The sequence below is a fragment of the Gallus gallus genome, chromosome Z (assembly GCF_016699485.2).
Source record: "Gallus gallus isolate bGalGal1 chromosome Z, bGalGal1.mat.broiler.GRCg7b, whole genome shotgun sequence".
NCBI lineage: Eukaryota > Metazoa > Chordata > Aves > Galliformes > Phasianidae > Gallus > Gallus gallus.
In genome coordinates, this window is record NC_052572.1 from 10,902,704 (window position 1) to 10,924,037 (window position 21,334).

Here is a 21,334-nt window from a genome sequence, read left to right on the forward strand (position 1 = left end):
CTAGATAATTGTTGCTTCCATGCAGGTGTTTGTGCAATAGAATGTAAAAGGTCTTTTTGTATAGTAGTAATGCAGACGGTTTGCCATGGCATGTGAAATAGAGTGTATCTCAGCTTTGGAAATCTTCACAAGCAACAAGCCTATCTTCAGCAAGATTAAAAAATGACCAAAATTATTTTAAAAAAACAACCCTTTGTGTCAAAATTCTTGACACGCTGGACTAAAGAAGATTGTCTTTAAATCCATACAACTAATTATTTTAAATATATATATAATATGCATTGAACATTTCAAATTACGAATTTTGAAGGAAATGACAACCACTACATTATAACCTTTGTTTAAATCCTGTGCAACTGCCTGTGCCTTTCATTTTCCCAGAAAGAAAGTAAAGGATCAATATTTGGCAGATATTTTATAATGAGGAATTTATTTCTGAAATTATTTTTCAGGCAAACTGGGATGCTGAACATAATACAATCAGGAGACTGTGTTAAGAAAACATAGACAGAATATTAAATACAATTACTTTATCATAATAACTCTGCAGCAACACAAGGAAACAGCATTATTTGGATCACTGTTTTGGTATGATAAGGCAAATCAACCAATATGGTAAGATCCCCATTAATCTATGAGTAAAGAATCAACTGCTTAGTAAGCATTTGACTGTATTTTAAGAAGAGTATTGCCTTCAAGTGATTATGGCATGCATTACAAAGGAACAGTTTAACTACAAGTTAAAAGAACTGAAAGTTTCACAGGTTATACTATTTAAAAAAATATTTTGAGGACTTACATCTGCTTACTATGACAAACAGCACAGAACTTCAGAACGCATTTTTGGTGTCATTGAAGACTGCATCCAGGTACACAAACACAGAACTCCCATTGTTTTCCATTAAATTTAAAACTTCATTTAAAATATTCATTTAAAAGAAACAGCACACAAACATTCATTTGTCATGTAATTCAATACATTAAATCTTACTGCATCAGCCCAAAGTTCATCTGATTTGCATAATCAGACTATAAGTTAGCTTTTAGTTTGTTGGATTCTATTACTTTATCGGAATAAAGTTTAGCAATCTCTTCCTGAGTAAATCCATATTCTAGAAGTATCTCTTCTGTGTGCTCGCCTATAAAGGGATCTCGTTTACATGATGGAACAGCAGGGGTCCTTGAAAGAAGAGGAGCAGGTCTAGGACTTATCTCTTCCTGATCATTTTTGATAAAAGAACTTCTTTGTTTGTTATGCTGATGTAAGGGAGCATCATCAAAGGATAAAACAGGGGTCACACAGGCATCAGTTCCATCAAATATACTGCACCATTCACTTTGTGTCTTCTGTGCAAAGATGGATGCAAACTTTTTCTTCATTTCAGGCCAGTCAGAGAAACTCAACTGACTGGGAAGTTTATCTGAATCCAGCCCAAGACCTGAAAGGAGAAAAGCAGAACAGCTTAGCTTAGATAAAGTAAAGTGCTGTCCCTAACTGAGTATGTTTCTTAATATGCTATTGTTTTGCAGACAGTCCATCACAGGACAGCATACTAATTAAAAAAAAAAAAAAAAAGAAATCACTAGGATACTGACAACATAGGTGAGGGAGCAGAAAAATAAAATGTTACATGATTTCCAATTAGAGCAAACAGTATCAGCTGCAGCCATCTAACTAAATTCATCATTTTCATAAACACTCCATAAGAACAGCAGCTGCCTAAAGGTAACAACACTTAGTCCTGAAAACATTTTCTGGAATAGATACTATGCTATCTACTGGCAAGTACAAAACTCTGCTGAATGGTTGAGGGCTGCAGCAATGTACTTATGGCTCAGAAGCTGTTAAGAGTCCAAAATCATTGGGTATTTCCATGCTAGAGCTGAGAAGACAGTGATGAAGATGGATATGCTCAGGATCAACGTGAATGAGATAGCTTGGCTGCAGGTGGCTACAGGCTAACTAACCTGCTTCTCAGACCTACTCAGTCCAAATGGGCGCCAGCAGCATCTGCTGCTCTCACCTTTCCACCACGCTTCCTAGGTTCAGATTCTTCTGCTTTTGCTCTTAAACCTACACCCCCTAATTGCTTAAGGACCCAGCTTCCCAGAAGGTCAGTCACATAGGCTACCTAGGTATGCAATACACACAGCCCTTCTGAGACACAAGTTTGTTTTGTAGTGAAATTTGTGAAAATTTTCTGAACCAGGGGGTCCTAAGCCCTTCTCTCAGCTAGCCATGACTTTAGTTCTCAGTGTGTAGGTTCAGATCTCTCCTTGGCAGCAATCTTCCATCTCTATTTCTGTTCTCATGGATTCTGCTCTCTGCACTCCGTAGTCCTACTTGAAGGACACAGAAGAACTGTTAAAATTTCTTCTAAGTTGGCCTCAAAAAAAGAAGTAAGAAACAAGAGAAATAATTAACCTGTGTTTTCAAGCAGGAGACATTATAAACAGTCTATATCAAACAGAATTCAGAACTGGTAGATAGAAGGTCACCCAAATGATCACATCTTGAAATTTAACTGAAAATTAACTTCAATGAAGCAGATAAAATGCAGAAATTGGGTACAGGAGAGAAGTTAATCTCAGAAATTAAGAAAGGTTTGAGAACAATTATATCATAATGCTATAAAACAAACAAAAAGGGAGAAAACTGTTCTATGCAAAAGGCAGAGAAAATGTGGAGGTCTGCAAAATTTTAGTTTCAAGCCATCCTTCTTACATCTTTTAATACAGCTACTATCAGAACAGTGATCTGATTTGCAACTGCTAACAAGCTTACGTAATAGATGCTGTTTGCATGTAGCATTTACACAGAACTCCCACCTTCAGCTGCAGATAGGGGGAAAAAAAAACAAAAACACCAACATTTCTGTATCTTCCACTATTTCTACATCTTCATTATCACAGTAAGGAGTGGAAATGCAGCTAAGTGGAATATAAAGGAGAAGAAAAGAAGACATCTTTCTCATTCCTCAGAATCTCCACCACATGCATTTCTTGGGCCTCACAGTTGGCTCCAAATTATAAAGCTGTCATAATATGAAATGGTGCTTCTCACAAGATTCTTAAACAGTAATTTTAAAATGAACACATGCTTCTAAATCTTACTGCAAAATATAGCACAGAAAATTGCTGATCTCCAGACACAGAAATATAGTAGTTCACATTTAGAAGAAAATCAAGACAGCCAAAAGCAGAATAGTATGCTCACATCACATTAGAGATTCCCAAGAATACACCGTTACGTACTATTACATGATAAGCCTTTGTCCTTATCAAGTCACGAGGTCACATGTACCTTAAATCACTAAAATTAGAATCTATTATTCCTAGCCATTCATATCACCCTCATAAAAGGATTAACTACTCACAGTGGTTAAGTATCTGTAATTACACTGAACCTAATGATCCTTACAAAATGGAGTTGATCATTTAACTGAGAAGAAACAGTGTGAGACAGTTCACTTAAGAACTAGGAGATGATTTAAATTTACCTTCCACAACAGGTAAGCCTAAGTAACAGTATACTACTACCTGAGACTCCATCCCAACGCCTGAAATTAGGTCAACTGGGAACACTGTCTGATTAGCATTAATATGCTTATTAATAATTTTTTTTGTTCTACCATTCAGTCCAATACGAATAAAGATCTACCATTATCCCATTACACAATTACATCTGGAGACTGTGCCAGACGGAAAGTTGGCTGAATCTAACCACACATGCTCTAGTAAAATAGAACAATATGCAGAACCTAAAATTTAATATTACATGCTCATTTTCCAAGGACCACTGAAGACCTCAACTTTAAATAGTATGAACTGACAACATTTAAGTAGCAAAGCCTCTCATTTTCCAGCTTGTGCTAAACATTTGTGGTGCAGATGAAGAGAATTGCAGCAGGAACAACTGAGTCAACAAGGAAACAATTACACAGCACAGAATTGTTTGGGATACCACAAAATGACATATTTAACCCAATATAATCAAAAGCAAAATATCCTTTACACAGAGTATCTGGTAGAGCAATCAAGACTGGTTTCCAAGCTTGTCTTGTTCAATTTTCATCTACAGAATTTTGTTTAAAAAAGCCTAATAACCTATCTGGTATAGCTTTGACATAATGGTTTTCAAAAAAAAAAAAAAAAATTAAGTCTCCATGCAATGCTATAGCTTTAAGTTTCCCATAATTGCCACAGCTTTATTGAATCATTATCTGCACACTATTTACTAAAGCAACAAATTGGAAACACAACTTCCGCAGAATTTTTAAAACAAATTCATACAAAACAAACTCAAGTAAAACTTCAAATTATGTAAGAAAATTGTCCAAAATGTAATGAGGAAACCATTATGAACACTAGCTCCAATTTCACTGTGAACCATAAGGTTATCTACTCTGTGCATTTCTTAATAACAATGATGCATTGAATTCAGAACACTGATAGATTTTTGAAACAGAACATGATATGTCACCATCACTAAATGGAGAGCTCTGGAGAAATCCTTCATAAAGATTTAACTATGTTTTTCAAGTGATTTCTGTATTTTTTCCATCCTTTTAAATAGAAGACTCACGATGTAGTAAAACATTTATTAAACACATGTTCATAACTTTTGAGACTCTTTCTGCTTTTCATATCAATGTAAACTTTCACAAAGTTCACTTTATATAGTAAAGTTCATAGAATAATAGAATCATAGAATGGCTTGGGTTGGAAGGGACCCCAAGGATAATCAAGTTCCAGCACCACTGCCACAGGCAGGACAGAGTTCATGCTTCTTACCTGACATATGAACTTCACAGGTCATGTTCTGCATGCCTCTCCTAGCCTGACTACTGCAGTACTAAGCTCATAGTGCTAGACATCAAGACAAACTTGCAAAACCAATTTATAGATCAGCTGGAGGACATTCTGACTCTTTATCTGAATACTGAGACTTAATATTAGCACACATACCTTACAGCAGGTTTTCTGTAAAATGCAAAGGTATTTTCATTATTCATTGGCTAACTTTTGTAGTAATAAAATTAATATAAGCAAAAGGATTAAGCATGTTTGTGAACAGGAAAAGGTCTACAGTGAAATCAGAATTCAACTCATGATACTGAAGCTATTACACCAATTATTTACCATATCTATTTTATACGATCATTGTTTCTCATATAACCAATTTATTTTTAAATTTTATACAGTTGTGGTAAGAAAAAAATTAATTTTGCCTGCTGAACACAATCCACAATAGCCAACATTTTTCTCAAATCAAGATGTATTTTCTTTAACTTATTAAGTCTCCCTTAAAAGATCCTTAAGAAAGAGCTTTCCTCACTATTTCACTAACTGCACTCGGTTCCAGTACTGGGATCCTAATTCTGAAGGAAAACACTGAAGTAAACCAAAAGTCAAACGAGGGTTTCGCTTCTGCTCACCAGAATTCTCAGGGCATTGACAACTCCTTCAGAAACCACATTCTCTGCTCACTTTTGCAATCTTTAAATCTCCAACTATTACTTTCACAAAACCTCTATCCTTGCATTCTCATTACAAAAGAATGGTAAAAGTAACCAATTCTCTGAGTATGGACAGAGAGACACAAAGAGGCTTTAGATTTTATCTGGAACAGCACCAGCAGAAGTGACCAGAATTATGGGGAAAAAAAAAGAAGTATGAAATAGAATTACAGAAACTGGAACTGGAACATAGTATTTTAAAGCTACTTCAAAGCAGAGTTAATACCTTGAACAGACAACTCAGCCTAAGTCAAAGCTCCTTGGGTTTGTGAAACAGAAATACAGCTCCCACAAGCTGCTTTTTATTCCCTGTAACATTCAAAAGCTTAAATTCTGAACTGAATTTCTGCAACAGATATCTCAGAAAGGAAAAAAATTCCCAAAGACACAAGACAAATCATCTGTTCTAGTTCTGTACAGTACTGTTTCAGAAAGCTTGCAAGCAGAGCTACTGAAGGGGGTAATTATTCCTATGTGAAAGTATCAAAAATTCATAATATGCTCATGAATACAATGAGGAAAGGCAACTTATTTTAAATACAGTGTTGTGAAAGAATATTAGTTCAATCTCGCTTTTACATAACACAGAATGAAAACTAGTGACTAGGAACAAGAAAAAAATGTAATTACAGCAAAAAGCAGTATTTCCTAAAAAGACCTCATTCTGCATATTGAATTTTTCAAAGAAGCTCACTGTAACACACACTAGTCAGTGATCATGATACCCTGCGTGAACACCGGATTCATCCATCACAATGATCTTCTGAGATAACGACACTGGCTTGCTGACAGAGAAAAACCTAAGACTTCCTCCTGGAGCAGTAATCAGCACGGGATTCTGGGGAATTCAGCAAAGGTTCACTGAGAAAAAGTGAAAAACCAACACCTGAATCCATTACATAATCTACTTCCTCTAATAACAACTATGGATTCTATTCCACTCCTGCAACTCAATCTCCTGAGAAGAATAAAACACTGTGGCCATGAGTACTGCAGACTGGTATTTGATCACTTCAAGCCAAACTTGTGTGTACCTCAAGATGCAGACTTATTCTTCTTTTCTTTCCTTTGTACTTAATATGGGCATCATGCTAAAGTCATGTACTGAAATTCAAATTCCCTGATTTCCAAAAGAGAAGGTTAAATTTTACTTCATTAGAGTTTTATGTTTATTTTTCATCTCAAATTCTTTCTTGCAAGTGAAGAAAGATTCCAAAGGTTGGATGAAAATAGCATTTCCAAGAACTGCAGTGTGAAATAAACAACAGTCTCCTTCAAGAGCAGCATGAAATTGAACTTAAAGACAGACAACATATACTCAGGTCAACTAGAAACAGGAGTACCACTATGTTCAGCCAGGAACGTTGATCTTCCAAACTTGGCATCTACCTGGGTGCAGCACATAGTGCTAGTCAAAGCAGTGAGTTACTTCAGGAGCCTGCCACATGCATTTCACGATTCAACGTGCAGCAATTCTGACAAGCAGCCCTCAGCTATTTAGGGATCCCACTCATCAAAGGCATGTCCAGCTTACAACCCCATACCTTCATGTCATCTTGTCTTAACTGCATTCCTGAGTTTCAAAAACTCCTATAAAAGTGCAGGTCCTGGCACTGATTATGCTCTTTTTAGTACAGAGCAGCTGACTGAGGCAGAGCTGGCGGTAACTGCCTAAGAGAAGTTACCCACTTTACAATTGATGGAATCATCAATGGAGAGTCACTGAATAAGGCACTGTCATCCTCACTCAGCAAAGATTTACCACATTTAAGACATCTGTACAAAAAAGCAGTACAAATAACACTGTCTGAAAATATCCACTTTAGCTATATTGTATGCTGGTAGTCCTTTTCATTAAACAAAATTAAAATTAGATTGACAACTTTTGATGTATTTCATGCTCAGAACATACTAGAAACAGAAAATATATATCAAATTATTTTGGGAAGTAAGACAACTTCATTAATGCCATAAATTTATGAAATTAAAACATTACCACATGTTTTAAGCTCATGCAATAATGATTCTGCATAGAATTACAGAATATCCTGAGTTGGAAGGGACCCACATGGATCACCAAGCCCAGTTCCCAGCTTCACAGAGCATCATTCGAATTCAAACCCAATGTCTGAGAGTGCTGAGCAACTGGCAGCTCAGGGCCGTGCCTGCTGCCCTGGGCAGGCTATTCCATGCCCACCGCCCTCTGGGGCAGAGCCTTTCCCTACCCCCGGCCCTCCCCTGGCACAGCTCCATGCCGTTCCCTCAGGCCCTGTCGCTGTCACACAGAGCAGAGCTCAGCGCTGTCCTCCCCTCCCTGTGAGGAGCTGCTGCTGCCATGAGGCTCCCCTCAGCCTGCTCTGTTCTGGGCCCAGCACACCCATGGCCCTCAGCTCACACACCTTGCCCTCAGGACCCTCACCATCTTCATAACACTCACCTAGGCACTTTCTAATCATTTTATGTATTTTTTAAATCATGACTATTCCTAATTTATCAAACAGGTAAACTGAATTTTATAATCCTATTTCAAAACTCTTAAGTCCAATACTGAAATCACATCCATAGCTGGACACACACACAAAAAAGAACTCTCAAATTCTGTGAAAGAAATTAGTTTACAAAGCTTTGTTTTTTATAAAATCTTCCAGTTTACCTTAATTATTTTCAATTTAATCTCTTTAAAAATTTTATAGCAGAAGTGAAACTGCTTGCAATTTTATTTGCAGTATCAAAGAATTGAGCCTTCTTTTAAAGCATATCCACTTCCCATTGAATAAAATGGTTCTGAAAAGTAGTTCATTAGTGCTTAAACCAAGCCACATCATGGACTACCGCTGCTGTAATTCCAGAAGAAAATTTCTGATTTAAGTGTGGTATCTGAGGGTAACATGAAGGGATGAAAACCAAAGAAATCAATTCCTAGAAGAAGAAAGTCTTCTTCTACCATAGTATTCACTTGGCTCCAAGAAGTGTTTGGTTTTTACAAAGAAATCAACAGAAATAACTTCATGTCATTCAAGAATGCATTGCTGATGAGAAAAAACTACTCCAGGCTACTCACCCTTTATTAACTGGTCATAGAATTGAGGCTCAATAGCACCAACAGCCATGAATTTTCCATCAGACGTCTTGTAGGTTTCATAAAATGGTGCACCACTGTCCAGTAGGTTCTCACCTCGTGGTCTATTCCAGAGTCCTAAATTTTGTGACTTCCACAGAAAAGAACTTATGTATGCTATTCCTTCTACCTTAAAGATGCACAGAAAAACAAAACAACAGCTTCAGTAAATCTTTAGCGATTTTATATCCACTAGGAGAGAACAATAAGTAATTTTAGTTGCAAGAATAAACTTCTTGCCTCTAAGAACATTGTATACCATCAAGCATTCTACCTCTAGAAATCAAGATGCCTATACCAGTAAGCATCAATCCTTTAAGTATCAGTTTTTCTGTATTTTTATATTCGTGTATTTATATTTATGTATATAAAACTATGTAAAATACATAAAAACATACATTTCTGAACACTGTATTTTCTTGACTGTACTGACTATACTGCTATTTTTACAACTAGAAGGAAATTGAAGGTTAAAATTTTCTTACAACATGAAAACTGAAAAGCTCATCTGGATCCCTAAGATAAAAAATACATTCTCTCACTCTTGTCACTGAGAAGTATAGCAACATACCAAGGTAACCTTTGAACAGGCAACTGTGTCTCATGAATATGGCACTAGAAAAGATGGTTAATCCTGTTTCAGATTTCTCCTCAAAATTTTGGTTATGCAAAGCACAACTAGTTGAAAATTCAGGTTGTTCAGCTTTTACGTAATTACTTGTTCCCATCTTTCCAAGCAAAACCATACTCTATGGTTTTGCTCACCAACAGGATCTAATTTCTTCTGACTGCATTAGAAAAATTGTAAGAGAAGACGTGACAGAATTAGAAAGATTGTAAGAGAAGATGCAACAGTAATAGGACATGACCAGAAACGTTCCAATGGAAAAGTGAAAAACCTGAGCTGTGTAATTATCTAGTCAACACTCACATCTCTGTAGTAATATGAGGAGCTCGAAAGGCAAAATAGCATTAATTTTATTTTATTACAGTTGGTTTTTTTTTTGTAAGATGTTCTCACCAGTATTCTATGTGTATTTGATAGACATATATCTATTATGCAATATATATATATGTAATGTATAATACATATCTAATATGCAATATGTATACAATATACAATAAGCATGTAACAATGTACAATGTACATACACCTATTATATCAGCATTATATATGTCTGTAAAGAGAAATGCAGTATGGTCTCAAAACAGAAATTTCAATGAGATTGAGAGAAGATTCCTCAAGCTGTGTGCTAATGAGTATTGTGTAAACATCATGATTAAAATTAGATGATTTCATGTTTTCACAGCATAAGCACTGAAATAGAAAGCTACTAATTTTTCATATATATTAATTTCTACCCTTTAAAACAAGAAGCATGCAAATCTTTGAAGTATGAAGTCATGAAGGCTTTTTCATTTAATATATATTGTTTCACCTCTTTCTCAGTTTCCTGCCACAAATACAGAGATATTTTTGCCCTAATTGTCATATGATGAAGTTAACTTTCTTAGGAAAAAATAGTACATGCCATCATATGCATGTTTGCAAGATCTGCAAAGATAACAAAACAGGGCTCACTTTATTAAAGATCTTATCTTGCACTGCTCATTTTAACACAGAATTACACAAAAAACACTGCAAGTAAGGATAATAACAAGTGGGGCTAATTCCAGAATAAGCTCTAATTACAAGTTAGGTTTTGGTTCCAAAAATTTGTTAGAACTACTGACAATACCTATCCACTGTACTATCTGCCCTGGGGACACAAAAAAATAGCACTACTTTGGTCTGATACATGCATTTCAAAATACCCCTATATGGCTAACCAGACAGCTAGCTTCTTAATGAGGTCTGCTGTACTTCCGAGACGAAAGTGCTTAGCATCTTCAACAAATCCTCAAAGGCATGCTCAAATTACACCACATACATACATTAATGTGGTCACTTTCTTTTAAAACATGAAAAGGACAACATGGGAAGACTTCACTTTAGCCTAACTGTACAGTGGTTATCATAATCATTAGGCATTTCATTTAATGATTTCTTAATGCTAAAAGCATTAACAGCCTGTGGAGGGACAAGAATCCAGAGGCACAACTCCCCTGGATGACCTCTGTCAGTTCCATGAGTCTTCTGTTCCCTCTGCAGAATGAAACAGTTCAAACAAAGCTGAGAATAAACCCACACCAACCTAACTTCTATCTTCATGACTGAGGAACTCTTCTAGGATGTGGGAGTTTTACTTATGAACATATCCAGGCTGAGAAAGACCTGGAACCCCAGCCTTCTGTCAGACAGTTAAATGCTCTTGCCATGGGACTATTATGCAAGTGATCATTATCACCATCTTTCCCTGTGGCTGTCTTTCCACAAGCAGTGAGTCATACTTGATCAGATGCCTACCAACAGCTGTAGACTCTGTGTCTAAATTTCAAGTGAACCTGAAGTGTTGCCCTAACTCACATGTGTGAGAGTGCAGAAGCATCTTTTCAGCAGTCTGTGAGGACAAGACAAGGGGAAACAGCCATAAACTGGAGCACAGAAGTTCTGCACCAGTATGTGAAGGAACTTCTTCACAGTGAGGGTCACAGAGCACTGGAACAGGCTGCCCAGGGAGGTTGTGGATTCTCCTTATCTGGAGATATTCAAGACCCACCTGGATGCCTACCTGTGCAGCCTGCTGTAGGGAGCCTGCTTTGCAGGAGGGTTGGACTCAGTGATCTCCAAAGTTCCCTTCCAGCCCCTACAGTTCTGTGATTCTGTGAGCAGCGAAGATAAAGTAGTACTTCAAATAGTTGAGCTAAATGTTCTCTTAAGGTTCCTTCCAACTGAACCATTTTATTCTGAACTACAAGAAGTACTTAAAGTATTCAAAGACTTGCTGTATGTTTTCACAAAGATGCAAATCCTCTCAATTTTCCTTTGTAGGCCACATTTTTTACACTCACAATCACTTCTGTTATGTTCATTGGGCCTCCTCAAATTGGTCATTTTTTTTGTGAAGGACAATGTCCAGTGTCAGAAGTATTTTTCTGAGGCTTTAGAAATACTGATTAGATTGGAGGAATTACTTAGAAACCTTGCTGTCTCTATTTCCTGTTTATACATCCCAATACAGTGTGTATGTGTTTTACAACAACATTACATTGTTGACTCATGTTCAGCTTGTGACTAGTATAAACTTCCACGGCAATACTTCAGCCTAGTGTTCTCCTATCACATTTGTGCAGCTAATTGTTTCTGCTTTAGAAAATTATAGAGCAGAGGTCTCAATGAATTTCAGCCAATTTTTTTCAGGTCATCTCTCCGATTTGTAAAGGTCAGTTTCAATTCTAGTCCTGTCATCCAATATGCTTGCAACTCTTCCCACATCCACATCCTCTGTGAATTTACTAAACACAATCCCTTGCCTATCACTCACCTTAATGCAAAAAACACTTAAGAATAATTAAAACAAGCCCACAAACAAATTCAGAGAGGAGGAAAGTGAAAGAGAGAAGGGAGGATAGGAGGGGAGAGGAGGAAACAGCACACTTGCAGATAGTACAGGATTCAAGAATAAATGTAAATATATATTTTTTCTGTATGTGTAAATGGGTGGCCTTGCACTGGGGTTAGAGCTTGATGATCTCTGAGGCCCCTCCCAAACCAAGCCATTCCACGATTCCATGATTGAAAATTCTACAATATTAATTATTAAGCAATTAAAAAATTACCCTTTATTTTACAGCAAAGCCTTTGAAATTAATTTCTTGGCAATGATCCGTGGCTGTGTAATTTTTCTAGGGAACAGTGCTTCTCATAAGACATGACCTACCTCAAATTGACAAGCAGTTTTATCTAGGACAAAACTAATGCAAATATTTTATTAGGATTGTTATTTTTGCTATAATGTATTATTGTTTATTGCATACCCTATTTCCATATGTCAAATTTATTCACCAAATATACACAGCTAACAGTTTTTGAAGAAGTTAGACTAGTAGAAGAAAAATAGGGAAAGGCACTGGAGAAAAACTGCAGTATGTCCCCCATATTGTAAGGATGTCATGGTAACAGTGACCTGTGCAACATGCCTGCAGGTAGAAAAAATAGCTATTTTATGAGATTCTTTACTTTCCCATTCCAAGTTCTCCATTTTAAACCTTAGTCAGTAGCTCCAACTTCCTCCCTTTAAGAGGTTTAGCATAGGAAAAAAACCTCAAAATCTTAGCAAACAAATTCAACCATTTTTCCACCCCTCCCTGAGACAAGACTTACCATACTTGCGTCAACAACCTGCCCTTTGCCAGATATGGTACGTTCATAAAGGGCTATAATAATGCCCAGTGCACATAACACACCTCCACCAGCAAAATCAGCTAGAAGATTTAAAGGTGCATATGGATTTTCACCTTTTCTACCCAGCTTTGACAGCACACCTGAAAGTACAGCAAATGAAGCAAACACACAAATTAAAAGTGATGTTTGTAAGTCAAGTTTCACTCTTTGCAATCTATGCAGGCAAACACAGGCCAAAGCAAACTTCCCCCAATGGATTGCTGATTCATCTCCAGACACATCTTAGCAAATAGTTATTCTGTCATTCACAAAATAACAGTATATCTGAAATCACATCAGTGAAGACATATCTAAATACATAAATTAATAAAGAAGTTAGTATCTCATAGATAAATAGCTGATCATCTGGCTACATAAGTACAACATTTCATAGAAAATTAACTTGTATGCAAGAGTTCTATATTAATACTTCTGCATGGATAGAAGCCCCATAAAAAATTCAGTAGGCACTGTGAACGTTCCTCAGAGCAACAACAGCGAATTTTTCTTGTTTGAATCTCTTAAAGTAAAAATGCAGATTTACAATCTTCAGTGCACATAACCCATGAATTAACAGAACTAACAAAGGATTTCACGCTGACGTCCCCTTTTCTACTCCCTCACTTGAACTATCTTTGAAAAACAGGTTGTGTATCAGAGGAATGGATGAATAACATACAAAGGTAACCTCTGATTGCATGCAACAGACACTAGGAATCTATGTTTATGACAGAAATTATGCAGAAAACGAAAAAGGACAGAGTAAAGGCTAGGTAAATTTACTTCAGTCAGAGCTCTGAATCTGTCAGCATTTTTCTGACATCCTGAACAGCCTTCTTACTGTTACTTCACTCTTCTTAGCTTCCTTGTAGGTCCCTTTGGGTAAATAAAACTTGGCATATGGTCATGTCTGTCCTAAGCCTTCGGCCTAAGGCCTGAGATTCACAATATACATTGCCAAAATTTCCTGAGAACTGTGTGATTCTGAAGCACTATTTAGTTAGCTAATGCTCTAACTCACTTCCTAAGTACAGACAACAGAGTTTAATGTACAAATAATTCTGCAAAGCCTGTAGTGCAAACATAAAGCAACATCACTGACTGAAATCTCACTTTTAACAGTCTTAGGGTTCTCAGTCACCATCACATTAACATATTTATTCAAAGAAAGCCAGAGTTCATCAGGAAATTACCCATGATGTGATATTTCATTTTTGAAGACAGATATCTTTCAAATACTTTGTCTCGTTTCCTTAAAGTTGGCACAAAACAAGAATTTTTTGGCCCATTTTCTCTCCTCCCATATACACATGGAGAAGCAGCAGAATCAGAAGCAGCGAGAACAGCAGTAAATGAGGCCATGCCTGACAGCACTGATTGCTATCATCAGAGTTGGGTAATTTTGTTGTCTAATACAGCATACCTGTAGAACTGTGATACTTGAAATCAGCATTCTGTCCACAATACAATACTCTTAAGAAAACAGCACTACAGATAAAACCACGTTATTTTCAATTTCCTGTCTCCTCACTTCGTATCAATACAGATGCTTAGAGAAGAAAAGCAGAGGATGCTCACACGGCTTACGCTGTCTAATTTTCCTTTATTCTACTTTAAAGCAGATGCTCACAAATACACACAAAATAATCCACAGAACTTTGGGAATTATAATCAGATTTTATAGGAGAAAAGCCCTGAAGGAAGACAAGCATGTGTAAAAACTCAAGTCTTTTCTATAAAGAAAAAATTATGATTCAGATGAATAACACAAAGTAAGGAAAAAACTGTACAGTCTGAGAAGTCATGCTGGTCCAGCCTAACAGCTAACTGTTGCTGCCAAGAAGAATGGTCCAGTCCAGACAGCATCTCATCCTTTCTTGTACCAGCATTTTATATCTGTCAGACCTCCTAATGAACTGCTTCATCTCAATTTCCTGACAGAAAAACATCCTCTTTTTTCCTAGTTAGTTTTTGACTTGTTAGGGAGCTAAGTCAGTTTCCAGAGGGGTTAAGCAAACACCAGAGCTGACTGGAGAATTGAGCAGGGAGCAGCAGAAGGAGGAAGAAACCCTCCTTTCGTTGACAGGTATGCTTTAAACCAGGTCACTTGTTTCATCAGACTGCATCTGAGGCTGATGTCTGAGCTACCTGCAAAGAACTTCTCAGTGAATTCCTGAGTCTTCACTTAGCAGAAAAATAACAATTCATTCAACAGAAAATTTTACAGCCTACCTGATAAAGCCACGTAATTGATGTCGTGACCTGCAGACTTGGCATATTTTCCTGTCTGACCAAATCCAGTAAGTCTAGCATAGATGAGTCTGGGGTTCTCATGCAGAAGGACCTCTGGACCGAGACCAAGTTTTTCCATGACACCTTAATGAGACAAAGCACAGAATCCTAATTCACATTTATGTTTAATAATATAGATGATTCAAGGTTTAATCATAAAAAAACAGAAAAGAACTGCCATTTCTGAAATAACACATTCTAAATCATTGTTCATATTAAAACATTAACAGTCAGAACGTAACAAATTACCAGCAAACTGCATACATTTTGAATGCAAGCCAATTAAGTGGAAATTAAGGTTTAGGGTCATTTCTTATTTTTCTGCTTTTTGTTTTGTTTTCCAAAAGCATGCCAACAGCTTGCTCTGCTCTACAGTAGAAAGCCACCAAAAGCAGGCATAAATTTAAAACAATTTCCCCCAGAAAAGAGTTGATTCTTTTTCCACATCTAAATGATATGAAATTGCTTCCATTTTTCACTGGAATATATCATAGAATCATAGAATGACCTGGATTGAAAAGGACCTCTAAGATCATCCAGTGTCAACTACCCTGCCACAGGCAAGGTCGCCAGTCACTAGACCTGGTTCATTTTCCTCATCATATTAGCCTTTCAGTACACATGCATTCCTGTACCTTTTAACCCACTAATGCAAATGGATCATGCCACTGTATATTCCACAAATTATTTGCAATAATTACACAAAAGAAAATGTGTTATTTTCTAACGCAGAGAAAAAGGTACTTTTAGCAATCAACAAAATATAGGCTTGATCTGCATGGGTTCACAATAATCAAGCCTAAATTTTTGATCTGGCATTCTAAAATCATGGATTTAAAAGAAGCAGATTCAAGTTGCAAATAAATACAGATTTTTATTGGCTCAGTGCTTTCTGGTCAGACTATAAGCCATTATCTGTACTGGGATTGCAGGGAGATTGTTTGGAGAGGAGGAGATTGACTCCCCATAGAATCATAGAATCATCAAGGTAGGAAAAGACCTCCAAGATCATGCAGTCCAACCATTCACCTGCCACCAGTATTTCCCACTAAACCATGTCCTTCAATACAATTTCTAAATGCTTGACAAACACCTTCAGGGACGGTGACTCAACTACTGCCCTGGCCAGCCTCTTCCAGCACCTGACCACTCAGAGAAGAAATTTTTCCTACTATCCAACCTGAACCTCCCATGGCACAACTTCTGGCCACTCCTTCTAGCCCTATTGCTTGTTACGTGGGAAAAGAGGCCAACCTCCACCTCACCACAACCTCCCCCCAGGTAGCTATAGAGAGTGATAAGGTCTACCCTGAGTCTCTTTCAGACTAAACAATCCCAGTTCCCTCAGCCACTCCCCTTAAGATTTGTGCTTCAGATCCCTTACCAGCTTCACTGCCCTTCTGTGGATAGGCTTCAAGGCCTCTACAACTGTCTTGTAGTGAGTAGCCCCGTACACAGTACTTGAGGTGCAGCATCACCAGAGCTGAGTACTGGGGGACATTCACCTCCCTGCTCTTGGTGGCTACACTATTTCTGATACAAGCTAGGCTGCCACTGGCCTTTGTGGCCAGTAGGGCACACTACTGGCTCATGTTTAGTTGAACACTGCTAAGCACCCCTAGGTCCATGTCCTCCACGCTGTCTCCCAGAAACTCCACCCCAATCCTGTATCATCATCTGGGGTTGCTGTGGCCAAAGTGCAGGACCTGGCACTTGGTCTTGTTGAGTCATGCTGAAGAAAAAGAGACAGATATTAGTTGTAGGTGATTCCTCCCTCCGGTGAACTGATGTCCAACATAACGACTAGACCCTGTCCTTAGAGAAGTCTGCTGTCTTCCTGGGGCTCAAGATGTTACCAGGAAACTACCGAGCTTGGTATGGCTGTCAGGCCACAGCCCCATACTGCTATTCTATATAGGGAGAGATGAAGCAGCTATACACGGGTCAAGGGCTTCAGGACCTTGGGACAAAAGCTAAAGGAACTGAATGCACCGCTCATCTTTTTCTCTCTGTCTCCTGTATTGGGTAATGACATGGGAACAAATCAAAAGATCTTGTCTTTAAATATCTGGCTTTGAGGCTGGTGTTGTTGCCAGAACTTTGCTTTTCTGAACAATCAAACGGTCTACACGGCAATGAGTTTGTGGTCAAAAGATGGACTACATAGGGGTGGGGTAAGGAAAGCCGAGGCCCAGCTTGAACTGACCTTGGCAAGGGATGCCAAAAGGAACAAGAAAGGCTTCTTCAGGTACCTCAGCCACAAAAGGAGAGTCCAGGAGGACATACCCTCCCCTAGTGAGTGACACGGGCAAGCTGGTAAAACAGTAACAACAAGGAGAAGGCTGAGGAAATTAATAAATTTTTTGCCTCCATCTTCTCTGATAACTGCTCACCACACAGCCCTCAGATGCTTGATTAGGTAGTGGGGGATCAGGGAAGCAACATCCTTCCCACTGGAAGCGAAGATCAGGTTTGTGAGCACCTGAGGAACCTGAATATCCACAAGTCTGGGGGTTCTAATGAAATGCATCCCACAGTCCTGAGGGGATGAGCTGATGTAGTCACCAAGCCACTCTCAATGAGATTTGAAAAGTCATGGCAATCAGGTGATGTCCCTGGTAACTGAACAAAAGGCAACATCACACCCATTTTTAAAAAGGGTAAAAAGGATGACCCTGGGAACTACCAACCTGTCAGTCTCACCTCTGTGTCAGGGAAGATCATGGAGCAGATCCTCCTGGAAGCTATGCTAAGGTACATGGAAGGCCGTGAGGTGATAGGGGAGAACCAGCATGGCTTCACCAAGGGCAAATCCTCCTTGACCAACCTGAGTGGCATTTTATGATGGTATCACTGCATCAATGGACAAGGGAAGAGTCACTAGTATCATCTATCTGGACTTCAGTAAGCCTTTGACAAGGTATCCTATAATATCTTTCTCTCCAAATTGGAAAGATATGGCTTTCATGGGTGGACTGTTCAGTGAACAAAGAACTGGCTGCAGGATCAAGTCTAGAAAGTGGTGGTCAATGACTCCATGTCTGTCAATGTCTTCATCAATGACACAGACAGTGCAGTCAAGCGGATCCTCATCAAGTTTGCGGATGACACCAAGCTGCGGGGTGCAGGTGACACACCAGAGGGACGTGATGCCATCCAGGGGGGACCTAGACAAGCTTGAGCAGTAGGCCCAGGTGAAACTCATGGGGTTCAACAAATTCAAATGCAAGATCTTGCACATGGGTCAGGGCAACCTTCACTACCAATACATTTAGGACTCGAGGGAATGGCTTCAAGCTGCGCCAGGGAAGGTTCAGGCTGGACGTTAGGAAATACTACTTCTCTGAAAGGGTGGTCAGGCACTGGAATGGGCTGCCCAGAGAGGTGGTGGAGTCACCGAGCCTGGTGGTGTTCAAAGAGCGTTTGGATGTTGTGTTGAGGGACACGGTTTAGCAAGAACCATTGGTGATGGGTGAACGGTTGGACTGGGTGATCCTGTGGGTCTTTTCCAACCTTAGCGATTCTATGATTCTATGATTCTATGCTGAAAGGAGCAGTCCTGCTGAAAAAGACCTGAGGGTACTGGTGGATGAGAAACTGGACATGAGCCAGCAATGTGCCCTTGCAGCCCAGAAAGCCAATTGTATCCTGAGCTGCATCAAAAGAAGTGTGGCCAGTAGGGCGAGGGAGGTGATCCTGCCCCTCTACTCTGAGCTGGTGAGGTCTCACCTGGAGTACTGGCTTCGATCTTAAATAGAGTAGACTGAGGTTGGATATAAGCAGGAAGTCTTCTAGAGTGAAGGTGGCGAGGCACTGGAACAGGCTGCCCAGAGATGTGATTGATGCCCTGTCCCTGAAGACTTTCAAGTGAAGCTGGATCAGGCCCTGAGCAACCTGATTGAGCTGTGCATGTCCTTGTTCACTGCAGGGGAGTTGGATTAGATGACCTTTAAAGGTCCCTCCCACAGGATTCTGTGATTCAATGAACTTCATCCTTATGGGCCTCAGCCCAGTGATCCAGCCTAACCAGATCATTCTGTAGGGCCTTCCTTCCCCCAGGCAGATTGACACTTCCTCCCAACTTGGCATGGTCTGCAAACTTACTAAGGGTCCACTCAATCCCCTCGTCCAGGTCATCACTAAAGATATTAAACAGGACAGGTCCCAGTATTGAAATAACTGATATGTCTGTTCTACTCCAGAACCTATTATTGCAACTTGTTTCAGATTGTTCATAGAATTACTACATCTTCAAATTCCTTAAGATCTACTTGTCTTGTATTACTGGGCACTGAAAATATTTAACATTATTGAGAAAGGGGTGATATTTGCTACCATAGTTCTACATACTCACACCTATTCTGAAAAGCAAGGTCCATCAAATTACCAAGAGGAAATGAAAGAAAATTTCAGTCTTCCTAAAGACAAAAGTTATTAGGATTCTTGACCATAGCATAAAATAGAAACAGTTGTCAAGAAGCTTCACACAAGCTTCAGGATTGGCCTGCATAAAAACTTTCAATGGAAAGAGTTACTGACAGAACTAAATATACTCCATAAATTCACTTATTTGACTACAAGGGTACAGTACTGGCTCAGAATACACAAAGTCAGAAGCTACTTTCTGCTGAATCTCTCATTACTGTATGAGCAAGATTTTCAAGTACCAGTGAGGACTGGGTGTTCAACAATCCCTGTGCCACAAGATCACTGTTGGAAGGTCAAAGTACATATGTGCCTAAAGAAACTCCTTCCACTTAGGCTCTTCTCATCTCCTTGGTTCACATTAACTTTATGCTGGATCACACATTTATCTTTTACAGTTTTAGGCCCATAAACCTTAATGCGTAGTTAAGAATTGCCTGCATTTCCAGGTAATCATAGAACCGTTTGTGTTGAAAGAGATTCTTAAATGTCACATAGCCTAACTTTCCTGAAATGAATGGAGACCATCTGCAGCTAGATCAGGGTGCTCAGAGACTGCTCCAGTCTCACCTTCAGTGTCTCCAGTGATGGGGCATCCACAGCCTGTCTGGGCAACTTGTTCCAGTGCCTCACCACTCTTACTGTAAAGAACTTCTGTATATCCAATCTCAATCTCCCCTCTGCTAGTCTGAAGCCATTTCCCCTTGTCCTACCACAACAGACTCTGCTGAAGTGTCTGTCCCTGTCTGTCTCACATCCCTTATTTACATACTGCAAGGCTGCTATCAGGACACCTCAGAGCCTTCTCTTCCCAGGCTGAACAGCCTCTCCCTCATTCTGTCCTCACAGGGGTGAAGTTCCATCCCTTGGAACAAGAAGTTCCTAAAGCTAAAAACATGGTTTATGAATGAATAAAGCATCTCACACACATCTGCTGTCTGCAGAGGAATCACAAGCTTCAAGACTACCTACTATGTTAACCTCAGACTGTGAGCAGGGCTGACACACGTGGCAGGACTGCTGTCCTGGCTCGCACATGCTTTCTCAGATGCACAGGCGTTGCCCAGCACCATTTGCTCAGCCTGCCCCAGGCAGTGGGGCAAGGTCTGGCAGAGCACGGTTTCTCCCTCTGGTTCAGCTGGACTGACGGATTCCACAAATCCCCGTCTGTCCCACCCAGCCACAGGAAATAAAACTCCCAGAAGCTGTTCCCTTCCCATGTGCCCTAAACACATCAAAACAGCCACAGACTGAGGGATCCCCCTCAGCACTGCACCCGCCCTCTCCCTCTCACAGAGACGCCGCCGTGGAGCTGCCCCGAGCACCGCTCCCCGCAGCGCAGCCCTCAACCCCTAACCCGGGGTTCCGCCACCCCCTCACCGTGGCGGAAGGGCTCGATCAGCACGTCCGCCCCGCTGCACAGCCGCCTCAGGGCCGCTGCGCCCGGGGGCCGCTTGAGGTCGAGCGCTAAGGAGCGCTTGCCGCGGCCCTGCACGTCCGTGGCCACGGCGGAGCGCGGGGCCCGGTCCACCCGCACCACGCGGGCCCCGAAGTCGGCGAGGATCATGCCGCAGAGCGGCGCCGGCGCCAAACCCGCCAGCTCCAGCACCCGCAGCCCGCTCAGCGCCATGCTGCGGCCGCCGCCTGCCGAGCGCC

The 21,334-nt window shown here is 39.8% G+C and overlaps 1 protein-coding gene across 1 annotated transcript; it reads right to left on the reverse strand.

Annotated features, from left to right (window-relative positions):
- Positions 1–411: 411 nt before the first annotated feature.
- AMACR (alpha-methylacyl-CoA racemase) lies at positions 412–21,334 on the reverse strand. The gene is made up of 5 exons (NM_001031448.2): positions 21,059–21,334; positions 15,194–15,337; positions 12,902–13,062; positions 8,581–8,767; positions 412–1,439 (listed from the first exon to the last, which is right to left on the reverse strand). Exons 1-5 carry the CDS (start codon positions 21,306–21,308, stop codon positions 1,030–1,032), a joined length of 1,152 nt encoding a protein of 383 aa, NP_001026619.2. The 5' UTR covers positions 21,309–21,334; the 3' UTR covers positions 412–1,029.

Coding starts and splice junctions, on each gene's coding strand:
- AMACR (NM_001031448.2), bottom strand. CDS start 21,308: ATGGCGCTGAGCGGGCTGCGGGTGCTGGAGCTGGCGGGTTTGGCGCCG. Junction 13,063..15,193: donor CAATTACGTGGCTTTATCAG/GTAGGCTGTAAA, acceptor CTGTACTTTCAG/GTGTGCTGTCAAAGCTGGGT. Junction 8,768..12,901: donor AGGTTGTTGACGCAAGTATG/GTAAGTCTTGTC, acceptor TGCATCTTTAAG/GTAGAAGGAATAGCATACAT.